Raw genomic sequence first — 20,095 nt, forward strand, 5'->3', positions numbered from 1 at the left:
TATGGAATAATAAGGTTTTTCTAGAAACACAGCATGGTGCTTTGGTGGAGTCTAATTTTAAAGGATGAATGAATGAATGAGTTCGTGGATGAATGAATACTAAACTCATATTAGGCTTTTGGGGGGAGGTGGTTAAAATATCATACTAATTTATAATGAATTTATCTTTTTTGACCATATTTTATTTGTACAGTTAATTAACTTTAACCTAAATTTAGGATTATATGTATTACACAAATAGTAGTTGTTTATGTTTCATAATAGTAGTGGCTTAGGCATCTGAACGACTTTTTTTTCTTAGTAGAAATCCACAAAGATCATCAGTGGCTATTATTCAATAAGCCCACACACTTGACATAATGCCTAGGCCTAATGACTAAACTTTATATAAATAAGAAGTTTGAAATTAAAAGAGAATTGTAAATTTGGAAAATGTGCCCTACCCCTACTTTTGCAAACTATGGTTTTCTTAGAAACAGCATCTCCAAAATTGCGGAAAAGTTTAAAATTTCAAACAACATCCACAGAATTAAAACAACTATGGACAGAGAGTGATTAAATGAGCCAAATTGAAAATGAAATTAACCCTATGGGGTTTGCTCCCCCTGCTCCCAGACGACCAGATCTTTACTTCAGATTCCCAGCTCTCTGGAGCCTAATATTGCCTGCTGTTAGACAGCTTTCATAAACCAGAATGCAACAGGGGAATGCTTCTTTTAAGAAAGCTATTAACAGCTTGTGCTTTGTGCTTTATTCCAGAAAGAACATGCTCAGACCAAATCTTACCTCTTCTTCCAGCCAGTCATTATACTGTACAATACCAGCCATGACAACATCTGCTCCCTTCATATAGAATGTGATTTCTCCTGTTGACTCATCCTGTGGGGAGAAATGAGTGAAGAACTGAAGGATCACCTTCATTTTCCACTAAATACATTTTTTCAAAAGAATTGAAACTACAAATAGCTCAAAGAACAAGAATAGTAATAACAACAACAATAAAACCCACAGCAGGTGTATACCGTCTGTAAGATAGAAATAATGACTTACTGAAAGAAGTCAATTGAAACACAGCCAAGATGTATGAGTAGACTAGGGAGTTGCCTGGTTATATAACCAAATGAAAGGCAACAAATGGATAGCCTAAGTAGGAATAGTGGTGCCTTCAAAATATATAATTAATCAAAGGAAAGATTCTGGGACCATATATGAAGTTCTGTTTTTTACCATTTTATCAACAAAAACTTTGCTTTCAAGATGGCTACATTCTAAGTCATTCCTAGGCTTCTGAGAGGAGACACAATGAATAGACTTGGGAGTCAAGAAATCCTCTCTGAATCTCGTCCCTCTTTTCCTCTTGTCCCTCATTTCCTCACTGTAAATAGAAATAATAATAGCTTACCTGCCAGGGTTAAAGATCAAATAGAGATCATATTTGTAAAATTATTATTATTATTATTATTATTATTATTTTACTAGCAAAAACAACATATGAATAGTAGAAAATACAAAATAAGGAGTAATAAGGAAGGGTAAAGGAGAAATCTAAGTTCTGTAGAAAAATTTCAGAAGGAAAAAAAGAACTAACAATTCAGAGGAACATAGAAGTTTTCACTGAGGAGGTAACACCTGAGTTGAGTTTTGAAGAAAGATAAGGATTCTAAAAGTTGAAAATGAACGAAGTAATATATATTCTGGGTGAGTGAAGACTTATATTTTTTAAAATGTCAAGTTCAGAAAACAGTTAATATTCCAGTTCATAATGAGTGGGGACTCCAAAAGAAAGCTGCATTAAATAAGCCTGGAAAAGTAGGGTGGAGCCTCATTACAAAAAGTCTTATATCCTGGTCTACAGAAGTCACATAATTTATTATCCCAGAGAAAACTGTTTCTTAAGGTTTGTTCTTAGGTTTAGAATGGGGTTTTTAGTTGTTGCTTATTTGATTTTTTGAGGGAGTAAGGGGACCTAGTCAGACCTATGCCTTGAATAGTTTATTTTGGCAGCTGTGTAAAGGATGAAATGGAGAGAGTGGAGGTAGAGAGGTCAATCAGAAAGGCTATTACAACAGTCTACTGAAGATGTGATGATGACCACAATGGAGATCATGGATAGGGAGAGAGGACACACAAAAAAAATTTAAGATAGAATCTATATTACTTAGCAAGTAAATGAGGATGAAAGATGAGGAATAAGATTAAGGAAACAAGATTGCAAATGTAATGGTGAATGATTATTTTTCCAATACAAACAGGGCCATTTTTAGAATAGATGGGTTTAAGAAAGAAAGATATGCTGTGTTGGAATGACAGCAGAACACTCAAATGAAAAAATCCAGCAGACAACTGAGATAGAGGCACAGAAATTTAAAACGAAGATTAAGGATATACACATATATATATATACATATATATATATATTATAAAGTGCAGAAAGAAAAGACAAAAAATTCACACTTGAAGGGTGGGGAATAATGATTTAGCAAAAGACATTAAGAAATATAGTTAGATAGGTAAGAAGAAAATCAGGGAGAGAAAAGTTCCTAAGGAATCAAGAGACAAAATATCTAGGAGAATGGGGAAGACAATACCTATATAAACAGAAATATCAAAGAGGATGAAAAACTGAGAAAAAAATCACTGGAATTATAATCATAGATCATTGGTAACCTTGAGAAAGGCAGCTTCAAGAGACTGGTAGAATCTGAAGCCAAACTGTAAGAAATATATGAGTGATAAAGGAAATGAAAGCAGTGAGAGAGATGATACTTTCTTGAGGTCTGGCAATAAAATTTAGGAGAGATTATAAAATAAGATAATAATTAAGGATAGAGTCAAGTGGAAGTTTGTTGTTGGTGGGCTGTTTATTTTAGGCACATAGGAGATTTGAAGATTATAAGCAATGGAGAAATATCTAGTAAATATGGGAAGACCAAAGATGAATGAAAGAAAGCATGTGGATCAATGAGGCAAACTCCTGAATAAGATTGGGATAGGATTAAAGGCACAAATAGAGGAGATGTTAAGAATGAGAATTACTGCACCCTCAAAAACTGGATGAAAGAAGAAAACAAGAAATGAGAGATCAGCAAATGCAAGATTTGATTTTCTAAGTGAAGTTGAAAGCAGCCATCTATTGAGAAGTTGCTATTTTGAACTATGAGCTTCTTTAGGGAAATGTGATAGACAATTAGGAAAGCATATAAATATTGTCATGTAATACTGATGTCCAACTGAAATTAGAAAACAAAACATCTACTAGACCCAGTAGACATGGTTGTATGACTTCCTCCAAAGTCATTTCAGCAATTCATAGGAACAAAGAAGTCAGACAGTAGAAATAATCCAAGTTTGAGAAATAGCAAGATATCACTATTCAAAGAACAGGGGAATATCCTGCATGGATGAAATAAATTGCATAATTGAATTGTTAAACTACAGAGTCAAGGCAGTAAGAAGAGATAAGTGAGGGAAGTACAAGGAAAATGGATAGGAAAACAGGAATAAAAGAATCAGAGATCTAAATTAGGAAAAGTAAAATGTTTAGGAAGGAGAGAGAGGAAGATCAGGGAATTTCAGAGTTGGTGACTTCATAAAGACAGTACTCCTTAGAGTTTAAGTCAGTGGTGTCAAACACAAATAGAAACAAAAGCCCCTAAACTACACAGAACAGTTCCCATGTATAACATATCACTTAGAAAAACAAAGGTTAACATCATATGTGTGTGTGTATATTCTATTTTTTTATATATTTCTCAATTACATTTTAATCTGATTCAGGTTGAACTTGTTGAGGCTGTGTTTGACATCTCTGGTCTAAGATCTGAGCATTCCATAGGAAGTAGATTGGAAATCCAAGTGCTAGAGTTCAGGAAATCGATTATCCATGAGACCAGAATGTTAAAGGAGCATCAACATGAACACTGAGATTTCCAAGAATGAGAACTGACACTGAACAGAGAAAACTCTGAGAAAGGTACTTAATTACTTGAGAAAGGAAATGGAATAACTGTAGGGAAGGCCAGTAGATGGCAGCAACAAGGATGTGACTAGAATACTATAAATAAATGAAGTGAATCTCAAAGAAGTGTTTAATATGAGCAAGATTACCCAATAAAAGGTCAAAGTATTTGAACAAAAAGTTTTCAAACTAAGAAATACAAACTATCAATAAGCATATGAAAAAATGCTCCAAAGTACCAATAATTAGAGAAATGCAAATTAAAATATGTCTGAATTTCTTCCTCATATTTATCAGAATGACAACAATTCCAATAAAGAAAACTGGTGGTGGGATTACAGATACACTGTTTTAGGGCTATGGATTGCTGCAGCCATTCTGAAAGACAATTTAGAAGGTAACTGACAATTATTTAAATGAAGAGAACAGAAAAGAAAGCAGGCTAGCAGGAAGCATAAGTGAGAAAAAGAACTCTGAAAACTATTGTGGCTGTTCAGTCCTTCAATTGTATCTGACTCTGTGACCTCAAGGACTATACTGTGCAAGGGTTTTCTTGGTAAAAAATATTGGGGTGATCTGCCATTTCCTTCTCCTGTGGATTAAAGCAACAAGAGGTAAGTGACTTGCCTAGCTAGGGTCACATAGCTAGCAAGTGTTTTGAGGATAAATTTGAACTCTGATCTTCTGATTCCAAGTACAATACTCTATCCAAGGAACCATCTAGTTGCCTCTTTGAAAACTATTAACTGAACTTACTTTTATACTTAAAAGAAAATCAAACTATTACATGTACAATGCTTTTATTCTGTTCTACTATGTTTTTGGAAATGTCCAATATTTAAGTCCAAAACAAAAATTTTTAATTTAAAAAGAGAGTGGCAGAAGTAAATGGATAAAGTACATGAGAAAAGAACCAATCAGTCCTAGAATGATCAAATAGGATGTAAAGTCAGCCCTCATTAGCATAAACACCTTAAACAAAAATGTTGCTTTTCATGTTATTTTTTACTTTCTTTCATTCATTTTTCTGAGACTTATTGTACAAAATGGCATATATGGAAATGTTTCAAGTGATTGTACCTGTAATAAATAGTATTGGATTGCTTGGCATCTCTGGGGCTGGGGGGTGGTAGATAGAATTTGGAACTCAGAACATTTTTAGCTGGTTTTAAAATCATTTTAACATATAATTGGGGAAGGGGGCAGTTAAGTGGCACAGTGGACAGAACACCAACCCTGAAGCCAGGAGGATTGAGTTCAAATCCAGACCCAGATACTTAATAATTACCCAGCTGTGTGATCCTAGGCAAGTCACTTAACCCCATTGCCTTGTAAAAAAACAAACAAAAAAAACCCTCAAATAATTGGGGAGAAATAAATTATTTTTAAATGTTGCTATTACTGAGAAATCCCATATACAAACACTATCAACATTTTACTTAAATATAAGAGCCCTCACCCAAAGAGGAACAATTTTCTCTTTAAATTTACTTTCAGTTTGGCCCTCTTAACACTGAGAAGCTTACAAGATAATATAAGGGTCCAGAAGATACACCTCAATCAAAAGGAAAAGATGTGGCTTTAAGGTCAATTATTTATTCTATCTTTGATGTACTGCTCCAAAATTTATTGTCCCAGAGTTCTGTGGCTCAAGCAAAGGGTAGCTGTCCCTATATAAAGTTTCTGTTTTATTCTCAAAAAATGATGTTTAGCAACAATTTTGTAGGAAAATGCATAAACCTCTCATTTCCTCTGCTATAGAACTGGCTTAAGATAGTTTAGAAATTCTGTCCAATATAAATACTATATCAACTGTCTTCTAGCATTAGTCATTTCCTCCTCATTGAGTTCATTAGAAGGTTACTTCGTTCTCAGATTATGACAAGATCACACTATAAATTTACAGAGGGATTTGCCAGTGCTATTGTTTCAGAATTTCATCTTTTTCCATCCTGGTTTGCTTTTGGCCAGTATTCAAAGGCTTTTTTCCTTCCAGCTATGACAATGGTATGATCTATGCAGGAGATGAGACTTCATCATTCCACATGTGTGGGGGACTAAAGGGTGGGAAAGGAGGGGGCTCAATGGAACATCTTGTGCACAGCAATACAAATAGCCTTGCCCCAACCCTCCTCCAAAGAGGTAGCTTACATGGCCTTTATTCCTAGTCAACTTCCTAGAACTGAGGTTGTGATACAAAGCAAAAAACTGGTTTGTAGGCAGCAAGAAGGTCCTTCTGTACACTGATGTAGCTGATGATATGAGGAGAAAGAACAATACCTGTGAAGAACCACTCAACTATACTCTGATCTGCTACATAAATAAATCTATCTTCTTCAGATTATGAAGTTTCTTTAAAAAAAATTTGTTTACTTTGCAGAAAGTCAGGTGAGAAAATTAAGTCAGGGGGAGGGAAGTAAGATTAGTGGAAAAATTGTAAAACTCAAAATAAATGAAATCTTTAATAAAAAAAATTGAGCCTAATTCAAAGTGTTTCTCTGTGTCAGTCTGGCCATTTGTCTCTGCATCTGTGTGTCTGTATCTGTCTGTCTTATCCCTAAGTGGATTTCTCTCTATGTGTGACTGTCGATCTATTTTGCTTATATTTTTATGTCCAGCACTTTGCACTTTTGACATACTATTTGCTTGTGTGTGTGTGTGTGTGTGTGTGTGCACGCACTTATCTATGGGTCTTTATTTCTATGTCTGTCCATATGGTTCTAGGGGGAGGAAAAGGACCACAGGGGGTCTCAGGCATAAGAAAAAAATTGTCACAATTTTCTCTATCATTTGAAGTTCTTGACATGTGCAGGGAATCCCTTATATGAAGAATCAGGAGCTAGGGCTCAGGACAAACTGTTCCTCGCCTATATATAAAGCTACTTCTTCCTGAAATAGGATAGGTGGGGCTGTGACTAGGTAACTTCTAAATTGGAAGAGTTGTAGCAGATGGATGTTAAATCTATTTGCTATCATCACAGACTAAGAGATGAAGGATACTGGGACTTATTAATCATCTATTATGTGGCAGGTACCACACTAGATACTTTTTAAATATCTTGTTTGACCTTGACAACAACCCTAAAAGTTTTATTGTCTTTATTATTCCCATTTTACAGTTGAGGAAAGGCAAATAGAAATTAGGTGACTTCAACAGTCACATGGCTAGTACATGTCTGAGTCTGGATGTCAACTCAAACCTTCCTGACTTTACAGCTAACATTTTCTCTTCCATCTAAATGACTAAGAATTGGCTAGATCAGAGCATCAAACATGCAAATGAATCCTGTAACACTCCCAAGATCAGTATGTGTTTAAACATGCATACACGTGCATATCTCTCTTCTCTCTTCAATCTCACATTATCAACTGCCTACTGGACTAGATATCCTGCAAGCATTTTAAACTCAACATGTCCAAAAGAGAATTCATGACCTTTCCCCCAAATCCAACCCCTTTTAAAAGCTGCCCAATTTGCCCACTTCATTCAATGAACAAGATTGAAAAAAAAACCCTTGTGTTTGTATTGTATTTATGAATTCGATTTGTACTTTACATGGCAGAATTAGAATGTCGATTATTGAACTTTAGCAGGTAATTTTTATCCATTACTGACCCCTGAATGGATTCCATTTTATTTTGTTTCTGTTGTATAGTGAGATGTTATTGAATTTCAATAGAATTTTATAAAAGTTCCTTTAAATTATGCTGTCATTTATAAGCAAATAACTAAAAGTTACTAAAAAACAAACAAAAAAACCCTGCCCTATTGCTATCAAGAACACTATTATCTTTTTGTCACCTATTTTTCCTACCTTGGTACCCACCTCAGTTCTTCTCTCTCACTCATACCTCCTATAACACTGACACCACTTTAGTACAGATCCTCATCATCTCACATTTTATCATAGCCTATTTGTGGTTTTGTTTGCCTCAGGTGTCTACACTCCAATCCAAACTCCTTTCAGCCAATAAAGTGATTTTCCTAAAGTGTAGATCTGATCTTGCCACACATACCTATTCAAACTCCAATGGCTCTCTATGACCTCCAGGATCAAATACAAAGTTATCTGTTTAGCATTCAAAGCCCTTCATAACCTACCCCCTTCCCAACTTTCCAATTTCCTTCCTCCTTTCTACCAGATACACACTCTTCAATCTAGTGACACTGACCTTCTGGCTGTTCTGCCAACAAGTCCCTCCATCTCTTGTTTATAAATATCATCTCTGGTTGTCCCCCATGCCTATGCTCCCTCCTCTGTTCCAACTATCAACTTCCTTGGCTCCCTTTAAGTTCCAAATAAAATTCAACCTTCTTCAGAAAGCCTTTCCCAATTCTTAATTCTAATGTTTTCCCTCTGTTACTTATTTCCTATTTACTCCACACATAGCTTATATTGTACATTTGTTTTCATCTTGTTTCCTATGCTATTTTACAAACTCCTTGAGGATAGAGACTGTCTTGCTTTTTGTATTCCCATGCTTAGCACAGTAAATGGTTTTTATTTGTTTTTGTTTTTGCTTTTTGCTTTTAGCTTTTGCAAGGCAATGGGGTTAAGTGGCTTGCCCAAGGCCACACAGCTAGGTAATTATTAAGTGTCTGAGGCCGGATTTGAACTCAGGTAACTCCTAACTCCAGGGCGGGTGCTCTATCCACTGCACCACCTAGCTGCCCCACTGCGCCATCTAGCTGCCCCTCAGTAAATTTTAATAAAGGTGACTGATTGATTGGGCCTGGATTCAGGAAGAATAATGTTCAAATCGGTACTTACTGAGTCTGTGACTCTGGGCAAGTCACTTAACCATTCTCAGCTTCCATTTCTTCATCTGTAAAAGGAGGGTTAAAAAATAGCTCCTATGTCCCAGGATTGTTGAAGGATCAGGTAATATTAAAAAAGTATGTTGTAAACCTTAATAAACTATATGAATGCTAGTATTTACTTATGGTTTAGCTCTAGAGGTTTTATTTGCCAGTCTGTATAACCCTGGACAAATTACTTCATTGCTCTGAGTCTCATTTTCTTCAATGGTAAAGTAGGAAATCACACTTGAACATTCCACATAGGAAGATTTTTGTGAAGAATGTATTTTGTAAACTGTAAAGCAATACAGCTAGGACTTGCTATTATTGTTACTATTCTATATTGCAAATTGCTTTACTAAGAAATACTCAATCTTTTGCCATTAGGCTTTGAGACAGTGCCTGCATGTTTTCTGTTCTAATTCAATGAGTTAACCAGAAGCTGTAATAGATATCTGTGGTCTGTCTGCTTTAGAAAAGTATATTTTCTTATCAGTAAAGGTCAGAAAGGTTGTGACTCCAACATATGGAAAGATTTTACACTTTCAGAAAAAATGCATATCAAAGAGGGAGAGGGTGACAAAAAACACTAAATCAAGAATGCTGATTCCTTTCAACACGTGCACTGTACCTGCTTTGTTTTTTAACCACAGTAGACATAAATAAGGGACAACTTACATAAAATTACTTACCCTTACTATGATGCCCATGCGCTTGCTTTCATAGGTGAATGGGAAAATTTGAAGAATGGTGAAATTCAGAATCTGGCCACCAGGGGTCCTCAGCTGCATAGAAGATTGATCTCTGCCCACCAGGGTTAAACCAACACTTTCAGTCCACTGGACCAGGGCCACCTAAATATAACCAAAGATCAAAGGTCAGACAGACCGCTGAGTTTCCAGGTTCACGGGTCATGCAAATGAACACCAGTCAGGGAGGAGCAGTGGGCGGGCTGAGGAAATGTTGATCACTTGTGTCAAGGTAAAAGCACTCAGATTGGGGGGGGGGGGGGGGGATGACATGAACAAATGGCCCTTTAACATCATTTCCTGAGGCCAAACCTGCTCATTGACCATATTAATCACTTTGGGCCTCTGGAAGGCTTAGTGAGTCAACGCAGTACAAGCCATAGCCAGGTGATCAAGTCGGATGAAATACACTATATTCAACATAGTATAAACTATAGTCTGGTAAACAAATAATCCACCTAGATGGGGGGGGGGGGTGAGAGAGGGACAAAAAAGGGGTGGAGAGAAAAGGGAGAAAGAGAGAAAGAGGAAAATGAGAATATGAGACAGGACAAAAGAAATTCACAGCATTAGGATGAGTTATAGGGTCACCCATCAATTCTAAATTTATTCACTAAAGTCATAGACCCCAAGTCAGAAGGAATGAATGACCTACTCACAGAATCATAGATTTAGAGTTGGAAGAGACATTTCAAGTCTTCTGGACCAAACCCTTAATTTTACAAGTGAGGAAACAAGCCCACAGAGAGGAAGTGAGGTCCAAAATCAGACAAGTAACAAGATGTAGAAATTTCATACACACACACACACACACACACACACACACACACACACACACGGTATCACCAATAAAAGAATGTAAACTCTTGAGGATAGGTATTAGTTTTCCATTGTACCAACTGCTAGAGGAAGCTAAATCCTAAATAGAGGTTTTTACTTGCCTAAGAACACAGAAATTCTAAGCAGCAAAGTCACAGATCTAATTTCAAATCCCAGTGTTCTTTATATTATATGACACTGCCTCCCATCACTATATCTGTCAAGATGATAGGTAATATTTATCAAATGTTTGTGTTAATTTAATCAATAACTATACATATCTTGGACAGATAATCTAGATGGACAATAAACTCGACCCAGAATAAAGGAATAAAAAGCAGCTCAATTGTATTCAGGAAATCACATGACATTTAAATATTCTCCAAGATATTCTTTTTAACCTCAACAAACTCCACTGTTGCAGTATGAGTGTAGATCATTGAATACCACAATCTCCAAAAACCATTCAAAATTGGGGGCAGCTAGATGGCACAGTGGATAGAGCACTGGCCCTGGAGTCAGGAGAACCTGAGTTCAAATCCAGCTTCAGACACTTAATAATTGCCTAGCTGTATGACCTTGAGCAAGTCACTTAACCCTATTGCCTTAAATTATTTTTAAAAAATCATTCAAAATTGTAAAGAATCTGCAACCACAACATATTACCCACAAATCCAAGGTTGAAATAAGGGATGTCATCCAGGGAATATAAATGGCCAGAAATAAAAATAGGTCAAGTAGCAAAATCAAGGGATAAGGATGGATAAACTAAGTATACTCTACTTATGTTCAAAGACCTAGAGGATGTTAAGTAGCTTGTGAAATAGATAAGCCTACATCTCATGGGATAAAAAGTCAATGGTTAGGAAGCAGTTTATACCACTGAAGGTTCTCAACAGGGGCCTGCCCATTCAATGAAAGGGTTTTCCTCACTTTTCCCCAACCTTCTGAGGGTACCAATTTGGAATGTTCTGGCCAACTACTCCACATTCGTACCTCACACCACACAATCAGTTCATATTCTCTCTGTTTTATTCTCATTTTTTGGAGATGGCTCTTTAGTTACATGGCGCTGGTCTGCTTATCCCATCTAATTGCTTTCCAGTACCCTCTGTGTGATGTTTAGTTCATAAGAAAGGGTAGCTTTTAGGTCTAGATTTCATACAGCAATGCTGGTAAAATGGTTACCCTAAAATGATGAATCTTTGCTGTTATGGAAAACTTGGGGTCAATAAAGTGCTTTGCAATTTACCAAAAGCAAATCAGCCTGTTCCCCTCTTATTCAACTCTAGGCCTAGTTCATTTTCTGTCTGTATTATGTGCTCCAGATATACATCCTCTTAGATAAACTCTTGAAGGAGTTCATTCAGATGCCTGTTAATATCTGAATAGACATACTTCCCCCTTTTCATTTATTTTACTCAAATATTTCCCTAATAAGTTATCGCTATTCTTCATTTACTTCATTTAATTTGCTCAAAAATTTCTTTTAAAAAACCAGATTTGGCATAATGTTGTAAGGTTTGCAAAGCACTTTATGTATCTGCTTATCTTACCTCATAACAGTCCTATGAACTATTATAATGCCCATTTTATAGATCAAGAAATAGTGCCCAGAGTCACACACCTATTCAGTATCTAAGGGAGAATTCAAATTCAAGTCTTTTGGACTCCAAATCCCAGCAATCCAATGTGCCATCTTACTGCAAATATTCCATATCCCCTCTCCATGACCCATTCTCAGTCAATTCACCCCAACCATCTTCCACTCATGCTCTAAACTGATCCAATCTGTACTCCCAATGACTATGTCTTCAAGCTCCCCATTTTCCACTGGGGTTCTTCAAAAGTATCTTCCCTCCTCCCACTCTCCTACTACCTCTCTAGCCATTATTGTGGATTCAGTGGTTTCAATCATATCCAGCTCTTCATGACCCACTTGAGGTTTTTCTGGCAAAGATATTGGAATGGCTTCCATTTCCTTCTCCATTTCATTTTATAGATAAGGAATTGAAGCAGAGTTAAGTGACTTGTCCAGGATCACACAGCTAATATCTGAGGCCACATTGGAACTCAGGTATTGCCTTGCTACTCACTATCTACTGCACCACCTAGTTACCCCTACCTCTAACCCAGAAAACTAATCAAATCATACTATCACCATTCCATTCCACCCCTACCCCCACTATCCAGAACCAACCAACCAAGACAATACTCCCTAAATGTAACATACAGTAAAGGACAAAAACTGTCTGGCTTTTGTATTTGGGTCTTCGATCCTTAACACAGTTCTTAACACATGGTAAAAGCACTTAATAAAAAGTTTTTCATTCATTCATTTAGTAAATAAATACTCTGTGACAGGAAATATGAATACAAAGAGAAAAATCAAAGTTCTTCCCTCAAGAAGAATACACTCTACTATAAGAGATAATCTGTATGTAAATAAGAATATATTAAGTATATATATAGGATGAAGTAGGGATAAGACATGAGCAACTTGGAAGAATTAGCAAAGGTTCCACATAAAAAGCTGTTATTTGAACAATTTTGTGGAAAATAAGGAATTTTAAGAGGAATTAGTGAGGGAGAACTGCTTTCCAGGAAAGTGCAAAAGCATGAACATAGGAAATAGAGTACATAATTTGCGTGAAGAAAAAGAAAAAGCCAATTCGGATGAATTAGTCCCGGATTATAGATTGAGGTACAGCAGGGATAATATATAATAAGTTTATTTTTTTAAAATAATTGGGACCAGGTAGTGATAAGTATTTAGCTATTTAAAAAGCTCAACAGAGGAACTAATATTTGATCTTGGGGTAGTAGGGAGCCATTGGAATTTATAGAAAAGAACAAAATGGTCAAGCTTATACTTTTGTAGCTATGTGGAAGATGTATTGAAGCAAAGAAGCTATTACAGTAGTAGTCCAAGCAAGAAGAAATGAGGACCTGAACTGGAGTTGTGGCTATGTGAGTAGCAAGAAAGGTATGGACGTGAGAGGTATTATTGGAGGCAAAAATAACAAGGTTTTGCAACTGGTTAGATGGGGGAATGAGGGAAGAGTCAAGTGCCAAGGTTGTGAACCTAAGCAAGAAGAATGATTTATAAAACTGCAACAGAAATAAGGAAAATCAGATTTCAGGTGGTTTGTTGGGAAGGATATTGAGTTCAGTTTTAGACCTGCTAGATTTGAGGCATCTATAGAACATGCAGTTTAAATGTATTTTAAGAGGTAAATAGAAATTCAGAATGTAAAATTCACAGGAGAGAACTTTATTGTTGTTGTTGTTGAGTTGTTTAGGATTATCTGAGTCTTTGTGACCATAAGTGGGGTTTTCTCAGCAAAATACTAGATTGCTTTGTCAATTCCTCTGAAATGAAACTGAGGCAAATAGGGTTGCCCAGAGTCACACAGTTAGCAAGTGTCTGAGGCCAGATTTGAACTCAAAATATGAATCTTCCTTACTTCAGGCCTGGAACTTTATCCACTGTGTCACCTAGCTGCCCCAGAGAGAACTTCAGGTTAGATATATATGATCAAAGAGCAAAACGAAGTTAGACAAGTAGTAAGGGGGCGGGGGGAGTGTAGGGAGAGAAAGAAAGGGAGAGAGGCAAAAGGAGAAGAGGGAGAGGGAGGGATGGGGAAAGACAGAAAGAGGGAGAAGATGGGGAGGAAGAGAGAGAGAGAGAGAGAGAGAGAGAGAGAGAGAGAGAGAGAGAGAACGAGAACAAAAGAGAGGTAGAGAGAGAGTTTTCAGATCCCCAGGTCTAACACAGTATTTTGTACACAAGATTAAATTAACATTTACTGAAAGAATGATTTAAAAGTTAAAAAGTTACGGTTTGGGGGTCATAGACTTTAGTATGTATCTTTTAAATTAGATAATGGTGAACACAAACAATGAAGATGCTTAAAATAAAACATGATTCTACAATAAATTGATCCTTTCTCTTAGGTGGTCTTCAAATATCCAATAGTTTTATTCTAAACAGAAGCTTCCAATTATGTCAATCAATAAGCAGTAAATAAGTACTTAAGAAATATCAGGTCTACTGCTAAGCACTGTTGTATTTATTCACTACAATTATTAGCTAATCTCCTACATGTTGATGAAGGGGAAGGAAAACTCAAAATGGTCTACTCTTAACTTTTACTCGGTGACTTTGGACAAGTGGAACTTCTTTGAGTCTCAATTTCATCGTCCAGAAAAGAAGGGGGCTAGATTTGGACTTGATTTCACCAGTCCCTTCCAACTCTAATGTTCTGTGATGCTAAGACTATCTGGGTGACTGTTACTGTTAATGAATCTAAACTGTTTATTAGGTGGGGTGAGGGAAGGACAAGGAAGTTTGGAGATTATTGAGTTTAAATTAATAATTAGATGGAGCAATGGCCTCAGGATCATAGATTTAAAGGTTAAATGATACCTTAGATGTTATCTGGTTCAATCTGCTCGTTCTACAGATTAAGAGACCAAGGCCTAAAGAAAATAACTGACTCTGTCCACAAAGTCACATAGTAAGAGGTAGGGGTGGGAGTGGGTAGGAACATACACTTATTAAACACCTACTATGTGCCAGGTTCTTTATAAATATTATCTCATTTGGTCCTCACATCAGCCTGAGAGGTAGGTGCTATTATGATCCACCATTTTTACAACTGAGAAAACTGAAGCAGACAGAGGTTAAGTGACTTGTCCAGGGTCACAAATTTAGTAGATTTCTGAAGCTAGGCTTTAAACTCAGTTCTTTCTAACTCCAGACCCAAAATTCTATTCACTGTACCAATTACTCACAAAGGCAGGGTTTGAATCCAGGCTTTCTTCCATTCAGATCCAGTCTTTCCAATATACAGTTACAAAGATTCCAAAAACACAGAGGGACTTAAGAATAGAAAGTCAATGTTTTGGCTGGAGGAATACTCTCACAGTGAAAGCATATTACTTAAACATATCACTTGAACTTTACACACCCATAAAGACAGAGATACTAGACTATCCCAGAACAAAGATTATGCTATAAATCAGAGGATCAAGTAAGTCATCAAAATCGCATCTTACTGATGAGTGGGGAACAATGACAACTATACTGTGAACTACAAGTCATTTATTTTAAAGACAGACATTCTCTACCCAGCACATTTCACTGGATCCCCATTAAATATCTTAGTTCTGTTTCCTTCCCCTCATTTCCCTTAGCAATGTGATAATTGGAACCTTGGCAAGCTTGTTCAAACCTTATCCAAACAGGATATGAGCACTGTAGGTAGCCTAGCATTTTCACCTTCTGCTCAAATATGCTACTTTGGTATATCAGCTTCAATTAAAAGATATCCTCTAAGAAAACATATAGGAGGAAAAACATCTACACAGAGCTCACACCCCTACTGTGAGTAGGAAATTCTAAGGATGATTTTTTTTAATTCCTTAAAATCACAGCAGATGAGATGGCCTTGTGGTTCACGTCATGGTGATATTGGAGAAGGGACCCATACATAGAGAGCAGATGATGGGATGGCAGGACACTTGAAGGACTCCAAGTCACAAAAACCCTTGCCATTATGTATAAGGAGTTCACTGTGTGTCCAGGAAAAGGGATTAGTTTGGTGAATACTAGAGGTTTTTTCAAGAGAATATAGAAAGCACCAAGTCCAACATTCCCTGTGATTGATTGTTCAATATAATTTGGACTGCCAATATAAAAATACTGAAAATAAACTGGACTAGCTCATTCATCAAGTAGAAACATAGCTCACAGCTTTCGGGGACCATTAAAAACATGGAGCAGCTAATAAAACCAATAGCTGTATGAATGAATCTTTCCTGATAGGGGTGTGGAGAGTAGGGACTCTGACCTAGAATTTCTGCTTTCTACTGAGAAAGGGGCCAAGAAACATGGAGTAGAAATCTGGTTACTCCCATGAGCAATTAAAAAAATTCTGGCTTCTCATAACACTGCTCTCTGATTTTAGCTATGGATGATCAATTGGAGAAATCTGCACAGAAGATTAGAGCTTGGGAAAATACTACCTTCAGCAAGAATGGGTAGTCTGGAAATGGAGAGGAATCACAAAGGATCACCCTAGTAGGTGGGCAAAGGACAGTGACAAACTCTCTATGAAGATGCTTTGGAGATGGCTTCTGAAAAATAGAATTCATATGAAAGCAATTGATGGCCAATCAACAGAGGTACTTATAAAACTGTACAGGGAAATTCAGCACTTGGGAATTAGGAGCCTTTCGGTTCCACATAAGCCTTAGATATCCTCTAGAGTCCTTAACCCCATTTAAATCATTCAGGGGAAACTATAGAGGGAAAGATATAATGGGCTCATTAGGTATGAAAGCCCTTTCAGCAAGCCCAAGGTGTAGTACAGTAGATAGAATCAATTAGAAACCCCTAAAATTACTTGAATACATAGTTAAACTTAATACAAAATTGAGATGAAAGAAATTTAACAAAAGGTGAAAGATATTTCTGCTCTAGAGATGGAAATGAAAGATATTGGATTACTTTCTTATTCAAGTTCTTCTTATAACAATCCTGTGTTAACTGTGAGGAAGGCAGATGGTATCTGACAACTTACAGTGGACTAGAGCAGAAAAGTCATCATGCCCATCACTACAAACTGTTCCTGATCTTTTCAAAATTGTTGACCAGGCAGCCCAGGTCCAGGGTGGGTGATATGGGGTTATCAACCTTGCCAATCCTTCTTCTCTATTTTTGTGACTGAGATTGGTTAGAAGTTGTTTGTTTTCACCTGGGAAAGAGTCCAGTGTACCATCACCATAATTTCCTAAAACTACTTGAAATATCCCTTTTACTTCCACATTATGGTTGGCAGAGACCTCAAAAATTCTGAGAACATTGAAATGAATCATTATATTGAAAATGCAACATTGAGTAGGCCAGGTGAAATCACATGACAGAAGCCCTAAATCGGATGGTGACCCCTATGTGGGACAAGGGGTAGAAAATCAACTCTAAGAAAATCCAGGATCTAGCTCATTCAGTCCAGTTTTAGGAAATGTTAGAGTGTGATAAATCCAGAGAATTTAGAACATAGTTCAAAACAAGTTTTCAGATGCTTAATTCCCCCAATCTAAGAAGAAAGCCCAGAAAATTATTGAATATTTCAAGATTTAGAGAATCGGCATTCCCTCTCTAGGTCTTCTGATGACCCCCGTTTACTGAGCAACTTGCAAGTCTACTTCTTTGAAGTGGGAATCAGAACTACAGTCTGGAAGATATAAAGTGTTGTCCAGCAGTCTCTCCCTGGGTTTTTATGATCCTGAAGGGTGTTTGTTTCTGAAAGTCTCCCTCCATAAAGACTAGGTTAATGGAAGTCTTTGGCAGGTTCCAAGAAGTATTCAGAATTAGCAACATGGGCTTCTGGTACTACAAAATTCCCAGAGCAACCATTTTCTACCATCTTTGGGAAACAACTATTTGCCTTCTTCAGGGTCCTAAATGCTACTGAATACAAAAAGTCACATAATCACTCTCTTCATAGAGTTGCCTATTATTTGCCTGGGTAATACAAGGTAGTCCCTCTTACAAGATAGAGCACAGGAGGCTTTGATTTTTAAAATGGAAATGGTACACTACAACTCACACTTGCCTAAGTCCTTCTAATATTAATGCCCTTTATAAAAAAGTGACAACCATTCCAGAGAGTAAAAATTCCTGCACAGACCCTGGAACCCTGCTTCCCCTGCTAGCCCAAAAGGTCCCCACCTAAAAGGACCAATTGAGGAATACCATTATGTCTAATCCACTATGAGAGAGAAATTTACAATTAGACTTAGCCAGTCATTAAACTAGAAACTGTCTCTGAAGGAGAATGTGAAGCTAGTGACTTAACATAGCACACCCTCACTCAAATCCAATTCAGGTGCTTCTCATGGTAACACCTGCCTGATGTAACGGTCTTCTTCGAGAATGAAGAACAAGCAATAACCAGGGAATACTCTAGGGACTGGTGGTCCTGATAAGTCCTCCCACTGGACTGAACTCTAGATTAGTATGTGAAAAATCCTTGAGGGAAGGGGTAGAAAAGGTCTGTATCTATACTAATTCCTGGGTGGTGGTTATGGGCGTGGTCAAGTGGTCTGGAGCCTAAAGAGCACAGAACTGGACAATCAAAGTTTCTTTCCTTTGGGGTCAGACTAAAGGAAGAATTTTATCCATGTCTCCCACTGTATCCAGTTATTGTGAGGCACGTCAGCATTCATCACAGATATTATATGCAAAATGATCATGTAAAAACTATTACAAAAAAACAGCAGAGATGGAGAGAGGATCCAATATCAAGTTGGACATTGAAATGATGTTGCTATGTTATGCTGGACACAGAATCATAAGATTCTGCCTAACTAAGGACTGGGCAGCTATTCATGTCCAGCTTGGCTTCTTGTGCCAAATACAGCATCAATCTTAACCTTAGTGGTCTACTACCTGTCCCTAAATTGACAAAACAGCACTCTCCCATTTCAGGCAAAATAGTTGCTCCCTTCTAATCAAAAGTCGCATTATAATGCATCTGGCTACCCAGATCAAGTGTCCAACCTCCCAGAAGCCATGTCTGTGACAAATCAATGCCACTCGGGGAAGGGTGAGGGCTCTCCAGTTAAGTAGTTTCTGGAATGCAGTCTCCAGGAACACTTATAAGAACAGATTATTCTCGGAGATAGTTCCAGCTGACCTTATTTGGCCCTTCCTTATTTGTACCCCTATTCAATGTTGTCTTGGTTTCAAGGTTCTTGTCTCCTCAGAGGGGGTTCATAAACAGAGGAGAATTTGTTCAGATTCCTTTCAATTGACAAGTTTCCTTTCCTCTAGGATAGTTCGCATAACTTCTTCCAAGAAAAGGTTGGGGGGCCCAAAGGTGGTATTCCTGAGAGGTGCCTGTTTTCTAGGGGAAGATAAAACTGTCAAAACCTCACCATCTACTTGGAAGGGAAAAAAAATCTCTTAACTGACTTGGTGCTAATTGAAGTCATTATATAGGAATGTGGGAAAGTCCTGTGAAAAAAGAGATCAGGGGGCAGCTAGGTGGCGCAATGGATAGAGCACCAGGCCTGGAGTCAGGAGAATCTTACTTCAAAGTCCTCAGACACTTAATAATTACCTAGCCTTGTGACCTTGGGTAAGTCACTTAATCCTATTGCCTTACCAAAAAAAAAAAACACCTTAAAAACAAAACAAAAAAAGAGATCAGCCCCTGCACTAAAGTCTCTAAGGAAACAAAGGTTTGATATCATTCCCCTGATGTAATCCTCAGGAAAGGGGAAGTGTGGGCATACAATACTTGTAATAAAGAGATCAACTTAGATCCCAGAACAGGTTGCATGCAAAAGACTTATAGCTGCTTAGTTGGTTTACTACAAAGGACATGATGAAGAATGGTTGACTATATCAGAAGTTTCCATACAGCTGCTCTTGTTCATTGTCCTTTTTTTTTTTGGAGGCAATCAGGATTAAGTAACTTGCCCAGGGTTAGAGTTAGTAAGTATTAGAGGCTGGATTGAATTCAGATCCTCTAAACTCAGGGGTCAATGCTCTAACAACTGTGCCAACTAGATGTCCCATCCTGTTCACTGTCAACACCACACATAAGAAAAAGAAATTCATGCCCAGAGGCATAATCATCTTTCTGTAGCTCTGATATTCCAAGTGCAGCTCTAGGTCTAATTTACCCAACTTGCACCAGGAACTATAAAGATTCAGCATCACCTACCACATGGACAGAAAAATAAGACTTGAAA

The 20,095-nt window shown here is 37.3% G+C and overlaps 1 protein-coding gene across 5 annotated transcripts in view; it reads right to left on the reverse strand.

Moving 5' to 3' along the window:
• The window catches only part of ATP9A (ATPase phospholipid transporting 9A (putative)), a 220,876-nt gene that overhangs the window by 33,412 nt on the left and 167,369 nt on the right, over positions 1-20,095 (reverse strand). For all 5 annotated transcript variants that reach the window (XM_074210265.1, XM_074210262.1, XM_074210263.1 and 2 more), the window contains 2 exons: positions 9,452-9,613; positions 787-879 (listed from right to left, as the gene is read on the reverse strand). In XM_074210265.1, the coding sequence (XP_074066366.1) occupies positions 787-879; positions 9,452-9,613 (255 nt within the window). The remainder of the gene's footprint in view (positions 1-786; positions 880-9,451; positions 9,614-20,095) is intronic.

This window comes from Macrotis lagotis, chromosome 1 (genome assembly GCF_037893015.1).
Source record: "Macrotis lagotis isolate mMagLag1 chromosome 1, bilby.v1.9.chrom.fasta, whole genome shotgun sequence".
Taxonomy (NCBI): domain Eukaryota; kingdom Metazoa; phylum Chordata; class Mammalia; order Peramelemorphia; family Peramelidae; genus Macrotis; species Macrotis lagotis.